This window comes from Phacochoerus africanus, chromosome 4 (genome assembly GCF_016906955.1).
Source record: "Phacochoerus africanus isolate WHEZ1 chromosome 4, ROS_Pafr_v1, whole genome shotgun sequence".
Taxonomy (NCBI): domain Eukaryota; kingdom Metazoa; phylum Chordata; class Mammalia; order Artiodactyla; family Suidae; genus Phacochoerus; species Phacochoerus africanus.
Window position 1 is genome coordinate 12,527,281 of NC_062547.1, and position 23,806 is coordinate 12,551,086.

At 42.2% G+C, this 23,806-nt stretch overlaps 1 protein-coding gene and 1 long non-coding RNA gene across 2 annotated transcripts; both read left to right on the forward strand.

Annotated features, from left to right (window-relative positions):
* Nucleotides 1-5,705: 5,705 nt before the first annotated feature.
* Nucleotides 5,706-19,465, forward strand: LOC125125140 (uncharacterized). Its single transcript, XR_007134368.1, has 4 exons — nucleotides 5,706-6,371; nucleotides 9,877-9,951; nucleotides 11,645-11,785; nucleotides 18,847-19,465. It is a non-coding gene; the product is annotated as an uncharacterized LOC125125140 (long non-coding RNA).
* Nucleotides 12,546-13,472, forward strand: LOC125125139 (olfactory receptor 1444). The gene has a single exon (XM_047775666.1). It carries the CDS (start codon nucleotides 12,546-12,548, stop codon nucleotides 13,470-13,472), a length of 927 nt encoding a protein of 308 aa, XP_047631622.1.
* Nucleotides 19,466-23,806: the final 4,341 nt, after the last annotated feature.

Here is a 23,806-nt window from a genome sequence, read left to right on the forward strand (position 1 = left end):
TATGCAACTGCGCTGTGACACAGCCGATGGCTTTTGGTTTCCTTTTAAAGACGAGAAGGAGATATATTTCAAAGCACTGGTTTAAACTGTTTATGTATGCACAATGGAATATTATTCAGCCATTAAAAAGAGCGAAATAGTGCCATTTGCAGCAACATGGGTGGACTAGAGTTTATCATATCGAGGAAACAAAGTCAGACAGAGAAAGGGAAATATCGTATGATATCACTTATATGTGGTAATATCATAAAAATGATGCCAGGGAACTTGTTTATAAAACTGAAAGAGACTCACAGATTTCAAAAGCAATCTTTTGGTTACCACAGGGGAAACGGTGGATGGGAGAGAGGAATTGAGAGGATGGGAGTAACGTATACGCACTACTGTATAGAATAGATGATTAACAGGAATTTACTGTATCTCTCAGGGACATCTACTCAATAGTTTTTAATGACCTATATGGGAAAAACATATCTGCGTGTGCGGGTGCGTGCAGCCAATTCACTTTGCTGTACAACTGAAACTAACACAATATTGTTAAGTCAACCATACTCCAACAAAAATTAAAAAAAAAAACCTGTTCTTTTCTTTTTTTTTGTCTTTTTTTTTGTTGTTGTTGTTGCTATTTCTTGGGCCGCTCCCGCGGCATATGGAGGTTCCCAGGCTAGGGGTTGAATCGGAGCTGTAGCCACCGGCCTACACCAGAGCCACAGCAACGCGGGATCCGAGCCGCGTCTGCAACCTACACCACAGCTCACGGCAACGCCGGATTGTTAACCCACTGAGCAAGGCCAGGGATCAAACCCGCAACCTCATGGTTCCTAGTCGGATTCGTCAACCACTGCGCCACGACGGGAACTCCATAAAACTGTTCTTTTTTATTTTTCATTAACAAACAAGCCCTCAGGGTTTGCAAATCAGCAAACAGAAATTTTCCATTTTTGTTCCTAATGAGAAACATACAGTGCTTTTTAAGATGATCACATCTGCTCATCTGAATGCTAGTTTGGTGAGTTAAGGACAATTATTTTCCTTAACTAAGCTCCTCAAATGAGGTCTCTGTGCCTAGTCCATTTTACTCGGTAGAGAATCAGATAGGATATGCATAACTCAGTAGGTCCATACTGTTCACAGGCACTGTTCTAGGTTCCAGGAGAAAACCTAGGCTGATTAAGACATAGTCCCTGTCTTCACGGAGGTTACAGTCTAGACACAGTTATACATTCAGGCCTGAGATGAGCCTGTCCCTACAGGAAGTTTTCTTCCCTAGCAGCAGAGGTCAGGGAAGGAACAGATGTAGGGACCCGGGGGGTGGGAAAAGTATGAGGTTCTGGGAATGGAAACAAGAGAGGCAGATCACCTACAGAACCAAATACTGCAAGGCAATTTGGAGAAGTGTTATAAATAGAAGGACACATGTTTTCATGACTTCAGAAAAAAGCTTCATGGTGGAGATGCCTTTAATCTGAATCTGCAAGTGAAAGCTGGAAAAGGAAACTGGGGCCTGCCAAACCCTGGAGGGCAGGGGCTGGGCGGGGCTGGGGTGGGGGGAGGGAAGCAGGAAGTAAAGCAAAGGGGAAGATGGGCAGTGTGTGGTAGGTGGAAAAAGGAGCTCCTTTACTACCTACTGTGTGCCTTTTGGGGAGTATGTGGATAAAGCAGGATACTTGGTGGTTATGGAGAGAAATAAAACTGAAAATGTTGATTGGAGCTGGTTTGCTTTGAACGTCAGGCTGGAGAGGCTACACATTACCCTGTAGGCATGAAGCAAAGAGCCCAGTTTTGGACGCAGTGGTGGGAGGAGAAAAATGGGAGGAGGCGTGACCACACCTGAGCTGAGGTTCCATGCTTCCCGTGAAGGTGACAGCTGCAGAGCCTCGTATCCTAGGAGTCCAGGGCCCTTCTGAGCATGGTCCGTCCGGGTCTGACTACACTGGATGTGTGTCTGTGAAGCAGCCTCTGGAGTGGCCTCAAAGAATATTGTTTCAATAGAACAGAGATGGAAATAGTTGAGGCTACGGTGCTGTGGATTGAAATAGGATGGGCGATAATGCAGATGCTAATTATTATTTCTGCACCCGTGGCATGCGGAAGTTCCTGGCGGAGGATTGAACCTGAGCCCCAGCAGCGACCACACCTTAACCGCTAGGTTATCAAGAACTCCAGATGTAGACGATATTTTTAATGATAGAAAGAGGGATATTGGTACAGCACCAGGCTGGGAGAAAGCCTTTTGAGCGTTTTAGGGGGGGGAAAGATGGGTAACTTCAGCACGCTTGCGGACAAACGAGGTAAGAGCAACTAAGGGAAGAAGGTGTGAAGGATGGGACTACCTACTGCAGTAAAGATGTCACAAGAGCGAGGAGAGATGGCATCAACAGTATAGACGGAAGGGATGGGAAAAGAAGAAGGCCAGTTCTGAGCTGGGAAGGCAAAAGAGGGCAGGATGAATGTAGACGCAGTGGTTGAGATGATATCACATCAGGTGGCCCCCCAGTCTTAGCAAAGAAGACGAAGAGGTCATCCACAGAGAGGGCAGGTGCCTCCCGGGGCTGAGGCATCAAGAAAAACTCTGGGCAATGCTGGGGAAGCTGATGGGTGGAAATGAGTCTCGGAGTCGCAGGTTTCAGTTCCGCTGCTAATCAGCCGCGTGGGGCTTTAGGTGGCTCACTTCATCTCTATGCACCTGTTTCTTCCTTGATAAAATTCGTTATTTACAGAATAGCACATACCCATACAGTGCTCAGGACGTTACCTCTATTAATTTAATTCTCATCACCCCATGATGAGAAGGAGAGGAAGAGAGAAGCTAAGTGACTTGTATGAGCCTTCCAGGCACTAGGGACAGAGCTGGGATTCCAACCCCGCACGTGGCTCTATGGACTGTATTTGTCACCTGTAGGCCACGGTGTCTTGTGTATGTAACAGCTAGTGATCTCTTGAGTCTTAAAAGGCGCTGACATGCCATGTGTCCATAAAATTAACTTTTTTAGACAGACTAGTATCTCCTTGATTCTTCTTGTAAGCGCAAAGCATTTTTTCTTGCATGAATTTCCTGGTCAGGGTGAAGATTAAGACAAGCCCTCACTTTCCAGTCGGCCCCGCTCATTGCAGAAAAGGTTTGAAATGGCCGCAAGGTGGCAGCATTAACTCAAAGATACCTAGCTTGCACTAACCCCCCCCAAAGTCAGAATTGGCCTTCTGACTTTGAATTCTGCTCCTTTATTTTTCTAAAACCCCAGGGTATACTTATTTGAAGGTGAAATCGCGGCTACATCTTGTGAGGAGCCTAATGGTGAAAGAGCCACAGAAATCAAAGCAGAAGTATCGCCTTAGGAATTAAAAGCCTTCGGAAGGGAAAAAAAAAAAAGATAAATTCAGAACCACTGGGACCCGCGGAGTTACCCATTCAGGAAGCTGCAGATTCGGGGTCGTTCATACACGGGAACTCAGGACTATTCCATTTTACCCCTTTAGTAGTCTTCATTTTAACCTGCTTAATTATTTTTAGAGTATTAAACATGGAGAAAGGAGAGTACTGACCTATTTTATAGAGCCTGACGTTTTGGCTGGATTGTCTCAGTTGTCAGGATGTTGGAGCTGCAAGGTGAACTTTTCCCTCCCTTCCCCCCTTCCCTCTTCCGTCTTTTCCTGCTTCTTCCTCTTCCCTTTCTTCCTCCTTCTCCTCCTTTCCCTTCTCTCTTCTTGTCATTTTTCCCTCTTTTTCTTTTTTTAAAATTCATTTCATTTTTTGAAAAATTGATTTACAACATACCTTCAATTTCTGCCGTACAGAAAAGTGACCCAGTCATACATACACGTACATCCCCCCCCCCATCTTCCATCACGTTCTAACCCAAGAGATTGGATGTAGTTCCCTACCTTAGGGCCCCATTGCTTATCCACTCAAAAGAATCTCTCTCTCTCTTTCTCTGTTTTCCCCTTGATTGCTGTAGTGATTACATACAATAACAAGGAGGAGGGGCTCCTCTTCGGAGTTGGGTGTGTGGGTTAGAAGACAAGATCCTGCAGAATTCTGAGAGTGGTGCAAAGGCCTCCTTGACCTTGTCACACCTAGCTTGCCACTTACTTGGCCACTTCTTATTTTGTCAAAAAACTTTAAATCTATTTGAAGGGAAATTTTCTTAGAAAGTGAAATATTTCATAAGAGGAAAAAAAAAAAACATAGGTAAGCTTCACTTTTGTAGCCGACTGTACTGGAACATGCATTTGTGAGTCCCTGTGGGAAGCAAGAACATTTTCTAGATTCTGAGAGCATCCTTGCTCTTCTGCACTGATGCTTCATGGATGCCCTAAAGGAGTGGTAGAGCCCAGTGTAAAAGGATATAGATTTTGAGTCAGGCAGGCTTGAGCATCTTACTTCCTGGAGTGACAAGATGCTCCAGGTTTGTCTGGTGTATCCTTTGCTCTAGTCCTGGAATCAGTCATTTCCCAAGGATCCCCGGTTCCTTTTATTGGAGCTTATTATTAGAAACTGATTATCTGGGTACACACTGAAGCTTATGCAACTGTAACATTGGAAAAATAATATACATACTTTTTTGTAGAGTTAAGTGAACTTTAAGTGAAATAATACATACACATAGCACTTAAGGTCCTGAAACATAGAATCCAATATGTGATGCTATGTAGGGGCTGAAATAGTACTTAAGGGCCTGAAACAGAGCATCCCATATATAATGCTGTACTCAGTAGGGGCTGAAATAGAAGCTTTTGCTTCCCGAAAGCTCCATGTTAAAGCTCACTTAAAGCTAAGTTGGAATTCCCATCATGGCTCAGCAGAAACGAATCTGACTTGTATCCTTGAGGATGCAGGTTCAACCCCTGGCCTCGCTCAGTGGGTTAAGGATCCGGCGTTGCCATGAGCTGTGGTGTAGGTCACAGATGTGGCTTGGATCTGGCATTGCTGTGGCGTAGGCCAGCGGCTACAGCTCTGATTTGACCCCTAGCCTTGGAACCTCCATGTGCCATGAGTGTGGCTCTAAAAAGACAAAAAATTAATAAATAAATAAAGCTAAGTTGATTGGGAAAAAAAATTCATGAAAATTTTTTATTATAGTTGATTTTACAATGTGCCTTCAATTTCTGCTGTATGGCAAAGTGACCCAGTAATATATATACACACACACACACATATATATATGTATCTATATAAAATACACAAATGAACCTTTCCACACAAAAGAAAATCATGGACTTGGAGAAAGACTTGTGGTTGCCAAGGGGGAGGGGGAAGGAGCGGGATGGATTGGGAGCTTGGGGTTAATAGATGCAAACTATTGCTTTTGGAATGGATTAGCAATGAGATCCTGTTGTGTAGCACTGAGAACTATGTCTAGTCACTTATGATGGAGCATGATAATGGGAGAAAAAAGAATGCATACATGTATGTGTAACTGGGTGACCATGCTGTACATTAGAAAAAAAAATTGTATTGGGGAAATAACAATAAAAAAATAAAAAATATATATACACACACATATTCTTTTTTAATTTCTATCTTCCATGTGTTCTAATCCGAGATTGGATATAGTTCCTTGTGCTGTACAGAAGGACTGCTTTGCTTATCCATTCCAAATGTAATAATTTGCATCTACCAATCCCCAACTCCCCATCCATCTCACTTCCTCCTCCTCTTTCCTCCTCCCCTGGCAACCACAAGTCTATGTCTGTGATCTGTTGTGAAACTATTTTGATCCATAAAAATCCTTGCAACTTGAGGTTCTTTAGCCAAAGTTGAGTTTAGGCAAAATGGAAATTGTGATGACGTTTATCCTCTATATTTGACCTCATGACATTAAAATTTCTCCCCACTTAGAGAAGGAACCAAATCCCAGTACTCACAGGAAGTCTTCTGTGGGCTGAGTGGGGATGGTCGGACCTTGCAGCTTCTTTGAAGGCATTTTTGATGGAATTTGATCATCAATCATTTTAGCCTTTGATTGAAGAACAGAAGCTCCTCCTGGGCCCTTAAGCCTCTTTGTAGCATGATAATGTTTTGTCCCCTAAGAAAGTGGTGCTTTGATGTTTGTTTGCATGTCCCTGAGCCGGGGATTGGGGTTGAGACCTCAGGGGACTTCCCTCCAGAGGATCCCGAATCTACATAGATGCCAGCTTCTGGATGATCCCAGCCTCTCACAGTGGTTTGGTACCACTCACTTGGGCTGCAAACAAACCGAAACAGCAGCTAAACTGCCTTTACGCTTATTCCATAGCCTCAGGAAATCTGTTCCTCTTTGAAATCTGAGGTCTTCAGAGACCAAACAGCTTTTCTTTTCTTTCTCAGGCTTCAAAAATCTGGTGGTTGAAGGCACTTCCGAATTAAGATCTCATATTTCCCAAGAAACCAGGTATATTTCCCCTGACTTTTTTTTTTCTTTTTTTTAAAGCAGTATTCTTTGTGCTGTGGGTAAAAATAGCAGATTTGTCCAGGAGAAAGGGTAGAAGTGGGTATTCAAAAATAACTCAATTCCATTTTCCCAACTCTCCTCTGCCACGTGAAAAATTGAGACAGAGTGAAGCCCCCCCCCAGGTAATTTTGGGTCATCTTTCCTTACACAGAAACTGACATAGTCATTGCTGCGTAGACTGCTGCTACCAGTGGATGGTAATAAAACTCGGGAACCAAGTTCATATGAGTGAACTCATATGAGTGAACATTTTTCATTGAAATAGAGTTGATTTACAATGTAGTGTTTGTTTCCAGTGCATGGCAAAATCATTCAGCATGTATTACATTAATTATATATTATATTCATTCCATGCATATATTCACTCATATATATATATATGTATATATGTATTCTTTTTCATATGCTTTTCCATAAGGGTTCATTGTAGGATATTGAATATAATTCCCTGTGCTATATCCAATAGGACCTTGCCGATCTATTTTGTAGATAGTTCATACCTGCTAATCCCAAACTCCTAATTTATTCCCTCCCCCACCTCCTTTCCCCTTTGGAAATCACACTTTTGTTTTCTATTAATTGACCAATAGTTTAACAAAAAGATAAATTTGTTTGTATCGAGCACCCACCGTAGACCGCACTGTGGCTATATTTTTATCTTACTGAAGCCTTTGTTGGTAGAGGGAAATTGCCTTGCCCACAGTCCCACACTAGTAAGCATTAAAATGGTTATTCTAACTCAACTCTTGGGTTTCTAGGCCAACCATTTATTTAACACATATTTAAGAGTCTTCTCTGTGCCTGGCCCTAGTGTAAGAAACTCCTTTGGAAATCTCCCAAAGGGATGTGATGGCTGAGGGGGGACTCTTCAAACCCTGTTAGAAATAATTTTGATAATACTTTTATTTTCAGATTATCTGTCTTGGTGGTTTCAACTTCTATAATCCCTTCATCCTTGGCGTTTTCATGCTTTTCAGCTTTCAACACACTTTCTTATTTGTTATTGATGAAATAAAGCAGTCTATCACAGGCTATCTTTGAATCTTTTGAAAAATGTCTTTGCTTTTTCCGGACTCCTTCTCATATTTTTTTTTAGGCCTATGCAGAAAAGCTTGGCCTTTGCAGGACTTTGGTGGAGGAAACACAGCAGTAGCAGCAGCAGTGGGATTTAGAGTCAGGCCTTGAGGGACTGTGCTGGGCAGAGGAAGCCTTTCCTCTTTCTGCCCTGACTCCAGATTCTCTTTGCTGTGCTGGATCCAGACACATTTATTACAGCAATGCCTAATGGGAAGGGTTGTCCATCCAGAGAACATAGAAATACTTCAAATGTTAATGGCTAAAGTATGAAGATGGCAGTCTGGGGTAATTCAATATAGAGAGTGCATGATAACTGTCAGAAATCTATTTTGGGAGTTCCTGTCATGGAGCAGCGGAAATGAATCTGACTAGGAACCAAGAGGTTGCAGGTTCAATCCCTGGCCTCGCTCAGTGGGTTAAGGATCCAGCGTTGCCATGGACTGTGGTGTAGGTTGCAGACGTGGCTCGGATCCTGCGTTGCTGTGGCTGTGGTGTAGGCCGGCAGCTGCAGCACTGATTGGACCCCTAGCCTGGGAACCTCCATGTGCTGCAGGTGCAGCCCTAAAAAGCAAAAAAAAAAAAAAAAAAAAATCTATTTTGGAGAGTTCTTGTTTTGGCTTGGCAGTAATGAACCTCAGTAATATCCGTGAGGTTGCAGGTTGGATTCCTGGTCTTGCTCAGTGGGTTAAGGATCCGGCAATGCTATGTATGAGCTGTGGTGTAGTCTGCAGCTGCAGCTCCAATTCAACCCCTAGCCTAGAAACTTACATATGCCACATGTGCAGCCCTAAAAAGGCAAAAACAGCAACAACAAAACAAAAAACAAAAAAAGCCTCTCTCTCTCTCTCTCTTTTTTTTTTTCACCATACTGTGACATGTGCAAATTTCCAGGCCAGGGATCAAAGCTGTGTCACTGTGTCATAAGGGAACTCCAGTTTTTAGAAATCAGACCTACAGCCTAGATACGTATAATTGGGTGGTCAGTATTAACCAAGAACATTGATGAAATAAGCATTTGAGGAGGTGTTTTGGAATGGAATTCAGAATCCACACTAAGATGCTTTTCTTTCTTGGAGTTTTTGCATGTTGTGTGTCCTGCCTCATGTTGGAGAAGAGGTTGGTTTATGAGATGGGAAGGTGAAGAATCTCTTTAGTTGAAGGACCACAGTACTTGGCCAGCAGTTTTCCCTTCCTGAACTCCTCCACCAATGAGCAGCAATATTTGGCTGGAGCTCAAGATCTTGAACGAGCCACTTTATCTCACCAAGTCTCAATTTCTTCATGTATATATCTCTACACGAATCTAAGTCTGTAATATAAAGGCTTGCTGTAAAATATATTCTGTAAGATATGTAGCTCACGGAGTTGTGATTAAAGGAACTGGGAACACAAATAGAGTTTTATAAACTCTAGAACAGTTTCCAACCAGGGACAACCCCGTGGACATGTGGGACATTGGATGTCACAACTGCAGAAGGGGGTGAGGTCTAGAGGCCGAGGGTATTGCTAAACATTCTGCAAAGCACTGGACAGCTCCACCCCCCCCCCCGCCCCCACTGCCCCTGCTGCAACCAAAAGAAGTGTCCAGCCCGTAATGTCAGTAGTATCAAGGTTAAGACATCTTGTTCTGAGACTTTGTACCGATAGTGTGAATAAGTAGTTGTGTGACCTTGAGGGGCCCCAGTTTCTTAATATATAATATCAGGAAACTGCCTGGCATAGATGATAAGGAATTGCATTTGTTGAATTAGAGACTACACAACACATGCCAAAAGTCAAAAGGAAGACAAAAATAAGAAGGTCTGGATGAATGTAATGGAAAGTGTTGCCGATTGGAACGTTAATTGGTCCTTTACTGGATTACTAGATGGAAGTCTGCCAATAAGCAATGGAGGATAAAAATATGAAATTCTAGGAATGTATCTTAAGGAAGAAGAAACAGGCATGAGAAGATATCTACAAAGGTATTCCCTGGAGCATTGTTCATGAATGTAGAAAAGTGGAAACCAGGGAAAAACCTGACAGGCTGGGCTGTCTCCTTGCCAATATGATCCCTGTAGCTGTGCAGCTACTTTCCAAGATAAGCCAAGGTCAAGTGGAGCTGAAGCTTTTTCTCCCCAAATCCCTTGTTTCTCTCTTTCCCACCTTTCTCCACATCTTTTCTCTCTCTTTTTTTGGTGCAGCCTGTTTCCACCCATTCTCACTGTTACTTGTGGATATGTTTCACAACGTATTAGAAAAGGCGGACCCAGCCAGACAAGAGAACAAGAAGCTGTTTGTTGTGGGGTTGGGTAGCATGAAAGATGTTTCAACACTTTGCTATTGATGTTCTGTTTAATCTACCGAATATTTATTTATGTGATTAAAGGGCCATGATCGGCTGGTTGGGCCAGAAGGAATGAAGACATTTCATGGTCCTCAGGGGTTTATGCCAGCTGAGGAGGTAGGTGTTTGCCCAACTAATTGAGTGAATCAATCAACTCTCAAATGTTGCAAAGAGCAGAGACAGAAGAACTTGATAGTAACTAGGATCAATAACAAACACTTTTTCTTTCTTTCTTTTCTTTTCTTTCTTTCTTTCTTTCTTTCTTTCTTTCTTTCTTTCTTTCTTTCTTTCTTTCTTTCTTTCTTCTTTCTTTCTTTTTCTTTCTTTCTCTCTCTCTCTCTCTCCCTCTCCCTCTCCCTCTCCCTCTCTCTCTCTCTCTCTCCCTCTCTCTCTCTCTTTCTCTCTGGCCAGGCCAGCGGCATTTGGAAGATCTCAGACTGGGAATGGAACCCATGCCACAGCAGCAACATTGACTGATCCTTAACCCACTGAGCCACCAGGGAACTCTCTCTCTCTCTCTCTTTTTTTTTTTATGGCCATATCAGAAACATATGAAGTTCCTGGGCCAAGGATTGAAACCGAGCCATAGCTGTGACCTATGTGTCACCTGTGGGAACGCTGGATCCTTTAACCCACTGCTCCAGACTGGGCACTGAACCCAAGCCTCTGCAGTGATCCAAGCTGCTGCAGTTGCATTCTTTTTTTTTTTTTTTGGTCTTTTCTGGGGCTGCACCTGTGGCATAGGGGCTGATCAAAGCTAGGGGTCTAATCAAAGCTGTAGCCACCAGCCTACACCACAACCCCAGCAGCGCCATATCCGAGGCTTGTCTGTGACCCACACCACAGCTCACGGCAACGCCAGATCCTTAACCCACTGAGCGAGGCCAGGGATCAAACCCACAACCTCATGGTTCCTTGTTGGATTCGTTAACCACTGAACCACATCGGGAACTCCCTGCACCTGGATTCTTAACCCATTGTGCCACAGCAGGAACTCTGGAACTCCTTTTTTTTAAATTCAAAGACGTCTGTTAAGAAGTGGAGATGTATATATCTCAGTATAAATATATAAATATGAACTACAATTGAATTACTTTTGAGGGATAAACTCATTAAGACATTAAAAGTTGTAGTTAAGAGCTCTGGATTGAATATCAAACAGACCAAGATTTTAATTTTACTTTCAACACTTACCAGTTATATAACTTTAAGCAAGGATTATTTTCCTCTCCCCTCCCCCTTCCTTTCCTCCTCCTCCTCCTTCCCTTCCCTTTCTTTCTTTCTGTCTTCTTCTTCCTTTTCTTCCCCCCCCCTTTTTTTGTCTTTTTGCCTTTTCTAGGGCCACTTCCACAGCATATGGAGGTTCCCAGGCTAGGGGTGGAATCGGAGCTGTAGCCACTGGCCTACGCCAGAGCCACAGCAATGTGGGATCCGAGCCGCGTCTGCAACCTACACCACAGCTCACGGCAACGCCGGATCGTTAACCCACTGAGCAAGGCCAGGGATCGAACCCGCAACCTCATGGTTCCTAGTCAGATTCATTAACCACTGTGCCACAACGGGAACTCCCCATTTTTCATAATAATAGCTCTCCAGTCTTCATTTAAAGCTACTAGAGTTTAGGAGCAAATAGTAGCCAGAGAAAGGAGACCACGTATAAAATATACTACCAAACTGGAAATAATCTAAGTAAAAGGTAAAATGCTCTATTTGCATATTTTGCATATAAGATGGCGCATTTTTTAAGAAGGTGAAAATTTCGAAATGAGGGAATTGATTCTTATATATGCTCTTTGTGTATATTTTACAGTTTTCACGTTATACAGTTTCTTGTGTAAAATGAAGAAGATAATAGGATCAACTAACTCCAAAGAGTTGGTCTGAAGATTAAATAAGTTAACTTCAAGTAAAGCTCTTGGAGCAGTGCCTGCCGTATTACTACTAATAATAGGTAAGGTATTTTATATATATATACACACATAAAGCTATTACTGTGATTAATATATACATAAATATCAATGTATATTTATATGTAATACTTTATTTATATAATAAACATAAATCAATTTATATTACATAAGTGTATAAATTATAAATATATATAATTATAAAATTATAAAATTATAAATATATATATGATTATATATATATAAAAAGCTATTATTATAACACCATATAATTATATTTGCATACAAAATTTCAGGAATTCTCTACAGATGAGTCTATATTCTTAGGACTGGAATAAAAAAACAAGGAATGAGGGATTTATACTTTTTACTTCATACTATTCTTTTTTTTTGATTTTTTAGAACTGAATAAATAATATCTTAAAAACTAGGCTACCAGACATACCATATCTTGTTTTACATGATGTAAACAGGTAGAATAATTCAAGCTCTGAGTGTATGGACTTTGGGTTCAGAAGAATAAAGATGTGAATTTAAATCTGACCCCAACTAATTAGGTTATTCTAGTCAATATTAAGCTCTCAGACCTTAACTTTCTGATCTGTGAAATGGATATAATAGCACCTGACTCACGGCACTAAAGGCTGTGATCTGATAGAAGGGTCCGGCATGAGCTTAGCTTCACACAGAGTGCATTCTCGATACACATTAATTCCCTATTTTTACATCTTCCCTCTTGTCTTTTCATCTGAGGGTTGTGAATGCCTCTTCTTTAATCGCCAGGCTGCTCTGAATTTTACCTCAATGGAGAATAGCACAGAAGCAACAGAGTTCATCCTCTTGGGGTTAACCGATGCCCCCAGCCTTCAGGTTCCGCTCCTCCTGCTATTCCTGTCCATCTACCTCATCACGCTGGTTGGGAATGGGGGGATGACGGTGCTCATCTATGCAGACCCCCACCTGCACACTCCCATGTACTTCTTCCTCAGCAACCTCTCCTTTGTAGATCTGGGGTACTCATCAGCCGTAGCTCCCAAGATGGTAGCTGCACTGCAGTCCGGGAACAAAGGCATCTCCTACCATGGCTGTGCTGCTCAGTTCTTCTTCTTTGTGGGCTTTGCCACTGTCGAGTGCTACCTCCTGGCCTCCATGGCCTACGATCGCCATGCCGCGGTGTGTAGGCCTCTGCACTACACCAGCACCATGACAGTGGGGCTCTGTACCCTCCTGACCACAGGCTCCTACTTCTGTGGCTTCCTCAATGCCTCCATCCACACGGCAGGCACCTTCAGACTCTCCTTCTGTGGGTCCAACAAGATTAACCATTTCTTCTGCGACATCCCTCCACTCCTGGCTCTCTCGTGCTCCGACACACGCGTGAGCAAGCGGGTGGTCCTCTTTGTCGTGGGCTTCAACGTCTTTTTCACCCTCCTGGTCATCCTCATCTCTTACCTCTTCATATATGTTGCCATTCAAGGGATGCGTTCTGCAGAAGGAAGGAAGAAAGCCTTCGCCACCTGTGCTTCCCACCTCACTGCCGTCTCCATCTTCTACGGAACAATCATGTTCATGTACTTACAGCCCAGCTCCGGCCATTCCATGGACACGGACAAAATAGCCTCTGTGTTTTACACGGTGGTGATTCCCATGCTGAACCCCTTGATTTACAGTCTTAGGAACAAAGAAGTAACAAATGCTTTCCGGAAAATGCTCAACAAACTTTATCTCTAGCCTTTAAGTGTGAATAGGAGGCAGGTAACGAAGGGCTAAACCTTCCTTCAGACCCAGATACCATCATGACTTTTTAAAAAGCTTTTATGTATTTTATTTTATTTTATTTATTTATTTATTTATTTATTTATTTTTGGTCTTTTTGCCTTTTCTAGGGCTGCTCCCGAGGCATATGGAGGTTCCCAGGCTAGGGGTCGAATCGGAGCTGTAGCCACCGGCCTACGCCAGAGCCACAGCAACGCGGGATCCGAGCCGCGTCTGCAACCTACACCACAGCTCAGGGCAACGCCGGATCGTTAACCCACTGAGCAAGGCCAGGGATCCAACCTGCAACCTCATGGTTCCTAGTCGGATTCACTAACCACTGAGCCACGACGGGAACTCCTATTTTATTTTATTTTTTAAGATTTTTATTTTTTTGATTAAAGTTGATTTACAATGTTCTCTCAATTTCTGCTGCACCCAAAGTGGCCCAGTCTCTCTCTCTCTCTCTCTCTCTCTCACACACACACACACACACACACACGTACGTACGTACATTCTTTTTCTCACATTATCCTCCATCATGTTCCATCACAAACGACTAGATATAGTTCCCTGTGCTGCACAGCAGGATCTCTTTGCTTAGCCACTCCAAATGCAAATAGTTTGTGTCTACTAAGCCCAAACTCCCAGTCCATCCCACTCCCTCCCCCTCCCCCTTGGCAACCCCAAGTCTGTCCTCCAGGTCCATGAGTTTGTTTCTTTTCTGTAGGTCTGTTCATTTGTGCTGTATATTAGATTCTAGATATAAGCAATGTCCTATGGTATTTGTCTTTCTCTTCCTGACTTCCTCTCTTAGTACGAGAGTCTCTAGTTCCATCCATCATCATGACTGTTGAGATTTGGCAGCTTCAGTTCTTTCTTCTCCAAGAACAGTGGTTACTTCTGCTATTAGGAGAAGTCATAAAAAGCAGAACTTTGAAATGTCTTGCTCAGGAAAATAATCTTATATTTAGTGAAAAACACCCTGGGATATGTAAATCTTTTTTGCATTAGTTTCCTGACATGGTTTAAAGGAGAAGATCAAGGCATAAACTGCATGCACTGATTTTCCCTCTCCCTATTTTAATTGGAGGAAATTTCCATTTGTTATTAAAACTGGGTGTAAGGACTACATCTTCATTGAATAATATTTATTAACTGGAAGTCATAGGGTTATGCTTTTCATTTCTTTTATCCATGGGTTTGAAAGTTAAAGTTTCTAATGCTGACAAGGGATGTTTCACGATTTTTAATAATGTCTCATAAAAGATTGTAATTTAAAGGACAAGGCACTGGACCAAGAGTCAGATGACCCAGTATTAGATCTTTCCAACCCCTACCCTTCTGCACCCACTCTCATTCCCAGCCTCACTCATAGGTTTTGTAACTTTATACTCTCTATCTCCTTGTGTTAAAGTGTTAGGACAACTTTGATAGAAAACAATAAGCCACATTGTGTCTATATGTTTCAGCAGATAAATTGTTTAAACTTTAATCTGAATAGAAAATCTTTTTTTTTTTTTTTATAGTGGCTGCTCTCTGGTCTATGTTTTTTGGCTTTTGTCTAACATCATTACCTAAACTTGCTGAAGGTTTAATGAAGAAAAAAATTTTTTTCCAAGGGCTCTGAGCAAGGATATCTGTCTTCTGAATTAAATGCTTGCATTTCTCATCATCGTTAAGTTTGGTGAATCTATTATGAAAATTCCCAATAGCTTTCTCTGCACACTTTGTTTCTATTGTTTCAATAATTCAGTTCGCCTCTGGATCCCTGTTCCATTCTGATGTTCTGTACTTTGATGCAGCAAATATCAAATAGCCTGTGGAAATGTACTTAAGATAGGAATGGCCTGATGACGCACAGCACGAGTCCACATTCAGGTCTTGTTTCGTGGGCTAGATGGTGTGAGCGAATGTGTGGGTGGGGAGTGGTAATTAATTTTACTTCTCACATATCAGCTGCTTGATGGTGTTTGTAGCTACAATTAGCCTAAGTCACAGCATATTTCATGATTTCAACATCTCAAAAAAATATTTTTATCTTAAATGTGAAAACCAGAAATCCTTTTTTTTTTTTTTTAATTGGGGAGGGGGTCTGCAGAAGTTCCCAGGCCAGGGGTTGAACTCTAGCCACAGCAGTGACAATGCCAGATCCTCTACCCACTGAGCCACCAGGGAACTCCTGAAAAGCAGAAATCTTGGTTGGCTAAATCAGGGAGCTTAGGAAGTCAAATAAGTTTTGAAATTGTCAAACTCCATCATACACAAGGCAGCCTTGGTCTGAAGAGGGTTGATCATGGGTCTTGTGGAGAGAGAAGCAAAGAGGGCGTGTTGGCGTATGAGGTCAACCTATGGGAAACGCTTTCTCTGGCACATGGTTACCATCATCTAAAGGGATCCAGAGTTTCTTCTGGATCCAAGGCCTTGACAACCTAGACCCCCCTCGTGGATCCTCCTGCCTCTTTGTGTTAGCAGTGAGGGCTACCCAGGAGCACACCTAGAAGAACAGTCTTTGATGGCCAGGAGTCCTTCTTGGAATTTCCCTGTCAGCCTACTGGTTGGGATTCAGTGCTTTCACAGGTGCGGTGTGGGTTCCATCTCTGATCTGGGAGCTGAGATCAAGCCTCTGCATGCCACAGCCAAAATAAATAAATACATACATACATAAATAAAAAGTCCTTCTCAGGGACTTACAGCTCTTACCAGGCTCACAGTGCCCAGATTTGGAGATGAGTCTAGAAGGCTCTCTCCTAGCCCTGAGCATGTTCTGCTCATTGCTTGGCTTCTCTTCCTACTTGATGTATTAACTTCTTTTCCTCTTCTTCCTGCTCCTCTTTTTCTACTTCCTCTTTTTCCTTCTCCTTTTCCTCTTTTTCTTCCTTTTTCCTTCAACCGCTTTCTATGAGTCCAAGCAAGAACTTGCCTAAGCAGTTCAGACCCTATGAAAAATTGAAGTCTATAGTTTTTGTATTGAAATGGCTACCTGCCCAACCTGCCCATCCTAATGAATGCGTATTTGCTACAGCTGAGATCCTTGCAATAGCTCACATGTTTCTGCTCGTGTACGTCCCACTTTTGGCTCCTGAGCTCCCCTACTCTGTCATCCCATCCATGTCCAAGGCTTCATTGCCATCCATTGTTTCACTTCCTGTCCTCCAAGCTCCTGGTTCCACAGCAGACACATTTCAAGCTGACACTCCATGAGGATTTATTTATATAAGCTACTCAGGAGACATCTTGTCACCAACAAGACATCAATTTACAGAATACAAATTACTGTGAGGAGCTTCTCACGTCCCCATGGGAAATCCATCAAACAGTGACTAAAGTGCTCATTTGACTATAACAACAACCACCCTCTCCCTGCAGGAATGGTCTGATGAAAGAGAGACACGGGGAGCTAGGCCTGTAGCTCAAGTTAGGACAATAAAGGCGTAGGAGAACTTCTTTCCTGAAATATCCAAAAACAGACTGTGAAAACACATGAATCGGGGCAATTTACATCAGGATAAATTATCTATTGAAAAAGCATTCATGATTGAATTGTTTTAATAAGAGTCTTCTGGAGTTCCCTGGTTGCTTGGTGGGTTAAGGATCCAGCATTATCACTGCTGTGGCTCTGGTTACTGCTGTGGTGGGGGTTGGATCCTTTGCCCTGGAACTTCCACATGCATGGCTAAAAAAATAAAAAAAATAAGAGTCTCTCTTTGCGCATGAGATAATTTGCTTAGCTTTTATGTATATGGAAAGAAAAATTAAAATGTGGCAAAGAGGGCTAAGGATCTGACATTGTCACTGCAGTGGCTGAGGTTGCTGCTGTGGCTTGTGTTCTATCCCTGACCTGGGAACTTTTCCATGCAGCTGGCGCAGCCAAAAAAAAAAAAAAAAATTAAGAGTCCTTGACTATTGAAGCTAATGCTACAGAGTTGTAGACTCTTTAGCCATGAAAGAGCCTTTATAAATAACCTGTACCAATTCTCTCATTTTACAGTTGAAAACCCTGATTCCCATGGTTTAACTTGCTTTAGCTTACACAAACAAAATCTTACTTGACTCTTATTCATCATTTACATTCTATAAAGTTCTTTGATACAAAAATCATGTATCAGAAGACATTATTTACTTTCATTTGTCCACTCTGAGACAGATTTTTGTGCCTTGGTTTTGCAGTTGAGGAAATCAACTCTTTGACAAGTTAACTCACTTGCCTAATGTTAATAAAAGGAGCCAAGGATTGAACATAACTCTTGCTTTCCTGCCCAGGCCTCTGAGGAAAGTAGCCTTATGTTTCAGTAAAGTTCAATAGATAAATTATTTGATTTATAAATAATTTAAAGACAGTCGTTCATGATAAGTCCCGGCTGTTGTGGAAAGGCTCTCTGGAGAATACAAACAAACTTAAGACTGTAGGATGTAATTCCTACTTCAACAAAGCAAACCCTCCTGCATATGTGGTTATCAATGTAATGCACTTTGAGGTGAATGACTCAGTGTTCAATAATTTTGCCAGCAGGAATTTTTCTTTTACCCTGCGGAACATGGAAGGATCAGGGCACATCAGTCTTCAAAGATGGGGTTTGCTCTTTGACTACTGCATCCTACAGAGATGGCCAAGCCCCAGCCAATATTTACTGGGCACTAGGTGCAGGAAGGTCATGGTGTGGAGTCTGTGAAGGAACCAATGATGTTCTACATTGTTCCTGCTTCAGGAGAAGCTTGCAAACAAGGCAGTGGAACATAATTCTAGATAGATGACTGTTCAAGGCATTTGTGGTTATTGCCAAGTATAGAAAATAATTTTTAGGACTCTTCAGAGATGACAAGGAATCCTGTGGTTAAGGAAGGCTCCCTGGAGGAGGTGGAACTGGAGCCAGGCTCTGAGAGGTTGATGTAGAGAGGTGAGAATTCCAAGATAGGAGACTTAGCTTCTAGTCTAAACTCTGCCTCTTACCAGTTCTGAGTAGCATAAGCCACTTAGATTTGAGCCCACTTCCCCCTCATCAAAGTGGAGATAAAAGTAGCAGCCACATCTTTCTCAAGGGTATTGTGCAGGCGACCTGAGATAAAGGGCACGAAGGCATTTTTTTAAATTGCCACCTTCTTTCGAAAGGTAGAATTGCCACTGGAACTGTATTATAAGCAGACCTGAATCGTGAGTTCATGACCAACAGGGACCCACTGGAACCCAGCCATGAAGATGGGTTGCACATGGCAGGGGCTTCTACTGGCGGGAACTTGGAAGAAAAGTAAATTACTCAGACTAGAAGTAGGTGAATCACCAACTCCTTGACGCATTACTTCTTCTTCTTCTTCTTCTTCTTTTTTTTTTTTTGATGCATTTCATCTATAGGCAATTAAGACTTGTTCCCATGAAGCTGGATGAAGAGCCTGGGTTTATGAAAACAATTGTGTCCCCACAGTGAAATCACACTTTCACAGAGAAACTTCTGTAGGATACCACCATTCAGCTATCCAGATCCAAGCCCAAGAGTCCTACCTCCTGTTCATGACATGGGACTTCTCAGTTGTTCTGTGATTATTTCATGAGCTAAGAATGTGTGTGTGTGTGTGTGTGGAGGGTGGGGTGGGGTGGATGATATTTTTGTAGTGTATTTAACCAGAAAAAAGTTAGTGTGTATATGTCTGTGCGTGTGTGTTTATATAAAACACTCATTTTAAACTTCCTACAAATCAGTGAGAGAAAGTTGGACAACCCAATAAAAATACAAAAATTAAATTAACCAGTCTATTGCTCATGTTAATTTGGTTTAGCTCTAGTTTGGGGTAAATATGAACAATGCTGGTGTCAACACTTTTGTCATGTATTTTTATGACATTCATACACTCAGTTCTCTAAGGTATGTACATTTTAAGGTGTCATTGCTGAATTATAGGTTATACACAGTTTCGACTTTACTAAAATTTCCAAAGTGATTGTGCCTATTTATACTCTCATTAAACAGTGTATGGATTCCTACTGCTTTATTTTGAAATAAAGTATGGTTCATTTATAATGTTGTGCCAATTTCCACTGTGCAGCAAAGTGACCCAGTCATACATCTATACACATTCCTTTTCTTATAATCGTTTCCATCATAGTCTATCCCAGGAGATAGAATATAGTTCCCTGTGCTATACAGTAGGACCTTATTGCTTATCCATTCTAAATGTAGTAGTTTGCATCTATTAACCCCAAACTCCCAGTCCATCTTACTCCCTCCCCCTCCCCCTTGGCAACCACAAGTCTGCTCTCTACGTCTGTTTCTTTTTTGTTGATGGGTTCATTTGCACCATATTTTAGATTCCACATAAAAATGATATCATACAGTATTTGCCTTGACTTACCCACTCAATATGAAAATCTCTCTCTAGTTGCACCCATGTTGCTGCAAATTGTATTATTTCATTCTTTGTTATGGCTGAGTAGTATTCCATTGCATATATGTACCATATCTTCTTTTTTTTTTTGTCTTTTTGCCATTTCTTGGGCTGCTCCCACGGCATATGGAAGTTCCCAGGCTAGAGGTCTAATTGGAGCTGTAGCTGCCAGCCACAGCAACACGTGATCTGAGCCACGTCTGCGACCTACACCACAGCTGGCAGCAATGCCGGATTGTTAACCCACTGAGCAAGGGCAGGGATCCAACCCGCAACCTCATGGTTCCTAGTCAGATTCGTTAACCACTGTGCCACGACAGGAACTCCATGTACCATATCTTCTTAATCCATTCATCTGTTGATGGACATTTAGGTTGTTTCCATGTCTCGGCTATTGTGAATAGTGCTGCAATGAACATAGAAGTGCACATATGTTTCTGAATTATAGTTTTGTCCAGATATATGCCCAGGAGTGGGATTACTGGACCATATGGTAGTTCTTTTTTTTTTTTTTTAATTATACCAATTTGGAGAGAGCTCAGTATTTTCTTATCATTTTCTTATTTTGCATTTTCATGATTATTGATGAATTAAATACACTAATAATTTTTTCCCATTTCAGCCATTTTTCTATTATTGCATAACAATAAAACAAACCACAAACAGATACAGATGTAGGGGAGTGGATGTACAGAGGCTACTGCTCTATTCTTTACTTGGATGGTGGATATACTGGAGTTTGCTATTATTAAACTCAACCTAGATATTTTATGCACTTAAAAATATGTATATAAATCACAGTAGAAATGTTGAAAAAGGTAAATCAAACATAGCTCCTGTATTCAAAAAGAGTTTGTATAAATTTCTGTTATGCACTATTCTATATAAGATGTATTTCACATTAGAAACGTTAAAAAAAGATATATCAAACAGAGCTCCAAAATCAAGACATTTACAGTATAAAACTAAAGCCAGGAGAGGATTTACACGTATGTAGCCTTATTATGTGTGGAAATGATAAACAGCTACAAGAGAGACATATAAAATGCTGAGGCAGAGGAGAGATAGATCCCAGGCAGGAGAACTTAACACTTGTTCCCAATGGGAAAGAGAGTTCCAGTGAAATGGGAAGGAAAGTACCCAGCTGTATTCATCCAGCAGTGTTCTGTTTGTCTGGAATGTAACATTCATGAGGGGAAATAATGGAAAGTAAGTTTGGAGTGTGTGAGTTGCTGCCCCAGTGTAGAGGATATTATATTCTCTTTCAGATGAGGTTTTCAAGTTTATACTCTGGAATCCAACTCCACCTGAGAAAACCCAGATAATGGGCAAATGTCAGAGTTACAGACAGAATCCCAACTACCACAGGAGAACCTTCAGATCAGGTTTGCTTATGCATCTGTGTTAAGACACAGCATTTGTTTGCTTTAGACCACTTGTTGAGCATTTCATGTGGGAGCACTTAACCACCTAAAAAGTTACTTCAGTACCTGTTGGAACAGACATTGGTCATTTTTTGATGTATCCAGAATCCTTTTTTTTTTTTTTCTTAAAAATGTTTTGGGAGTTCCCATCGTGGCTCAGTGGAAATGAATCTGACTAGTATCCATGAGGATGTGGGTTCGATCCCTGGCCTCGCTCAGTGGGTTTAAGGATCTGGCAGTGCCTTGAGGTATGGTGTAGGTTACAGACGCTGCTCGGATCTGGTGTTGCTGTGGCTGTGGCTGTGTTATAGGCCAGTGGCTACAGCTCTGATTTGACCCCTAGCCTGGGAACAGCCATATGCCGCATTTGCAGCCTTAAAGACAAAAAAAAAAAAAAGTTTTGACTTCCTTGGGCAATGATCTCATAGTTATTGGGCTGATGGGAGGAGAATTCCCTGTGCCCACCAAGTCTATGGAAACTGGGCAAGGAGTCTTTCCTCCCCTGTCCCCTATAGAGAGATCCCTGAATCTAAATCATAGGGGTATAGAGCAGCAGGCATGAGTCCTAAGCTCAACCAATGAAAACGTCTCACTTCCCCAAATCTGAATCTGAAGTGAGCCATGCAAGGGTAGCATGAAAGCCTGAAGTCATTTGCTCCATTGGTGGGATTCCAGTGGGGCCATTCCCTCCAAGATTTTTTTTTTTTTTAGATTGCCCCACAGAAAGATTTTATTATATATATATATATATATATTTTAGGGCCGCACCTGCAGCATATGGAGGTTCCCAGGCCAAAGGTCCAATCGGAGCTGTAGCCAGCATCCTACACCACAGCCACAGCAACACCGGATCCTTAACCCACCGAGCAAGGCCAGGGATCAAACCTACAACCTCATGGTTCCTAGTTGGATTTGTTTCTGCTGTGCCACAATGGGAACTCCTTGTTTTTTCTATTATAACTGATTTACAGTGTTCCATCAATTTCTACTGTACAGCAAAATGACCCAATCATATGTAAATATATATATATATATTTTTTTTTCCTTTGTATTAGCTTGAGTGGGTCTCTGTAACAAACATAACGGATAGATCTAGCCTGTGAGAGACACTCCTTCAGGGATTGTACAGTGAACAAGAGACAAGCTCCTGCTGTGGCTCAGGGGTTAACAAACCCAACTGGTATCCGTGAGGATGTGGGTTTGATCCTGGGCCTCCCTCAGTGGGTTAAGGATCCTGTGTTACCGTGAGTGTGAGTTGTGGTGTAGGTCATGGACGAGGTTCTGATCCCATGTTGCTGTGGCTGTAGTGTGGCCCACCAGCTACAGCTCTGATTCAACACCTAGCCCAGGAACATCTATATGCTACAGGTGTGGCCATAAAAAGACAAAAAAAAAGAAAAAGAAAAAGAAAAAAAGAAATGTAAAAATGCTAAAATGACAGGGAGGAAAAAAACCCTTTATTGAAAAAAAAACTTTTTATAAAAAGTCCAGGAGTTCCCGTCGTGGCGCAGTGGTTAACGAATCCGACTAGGAACCATGAGGTTGCGGGTTCGGTCCCTGCCCTTGCTCAGTGGGTTAACGATCCGGCGTTGCCGTGAGCTGTGGTGTAGGTTGCAGACGCGGCTCGGATCCCGCGTTGCTGTGGCTCTGGCGTAGGCCGGTGGCTACAGCTCCCATTCAACCCCTAGCCTGGGAACCTCCATATGCCACGGGAGCGGCCCAAGAAATAGCAACAACAACAACAAAAAAAGACAAAAAAAAAGTCCAGAAGCATTCCAACTAGCATCTCAATAGTAGGAAAATGAATAATGCAGAGAAAGCATTGCCACAAAATTTAACTTACTTTGGAAAGCTAAATAACCAGCAAGTCATTCACTTTTAAATCAAGTTTTCTCGCTGTCAGTGATGATTAAAATTTGGAATTATTGGTGCATAGAAGTAAAGGAGACCTAGGGGCTGTTTTCATTCCACTGTTGCATGTTTCAAACAAGGAAGTGGAGGCCTCGGGAGGGGAAGTGGTCTAACGTCCAGGAAGTGGCTGAGGCAGATCCACCCCTTATTCCATCCCTGAAGACCACAGCTCTCCTGGCTGGTGGACACAACCCCTTTTGTGCTTGAGGACATCCACTTTTGCTTCTCTCTGGATGTTTCTGAGAGAATCACTTTTGTCCTTGTAAACACATTCCTGACTCCCACCTTGGATAATGTCACTTTACACCTGAGTGAGATGTGGGGTCAGATAGAAGGTCATGTCTAAGAGTCAACCTGTTGCCTTTTAAGTTAATCGCAGCAACGTCTCATGAGGTTCCTGGTTGGTTATTTTTCACATTTTTTCTTTTCAATTCCGAGCATCTCTTAAATCAACGATAATAGTGTCTCTCATGGTGGATGTCGTGGTGAGCTGCTTGGACCTCATAGCTGAACTCCCTCCAGGAATTGCCTTCTGGTGAAAAAAGCCACCTCACCCCAGGTAACTCACATCCAAGACTGGTCTGTGATGGATACACA

Excerpts from the sequence above, each read along its gene's own strand:
- LOC125125139 (XM_047775666.1), top strand. The coding sequence starts at position 12,546 with ATGGAGAATAGCACAGAAGCAACAGAGTTCATCCTCTTGGGGTTAACC.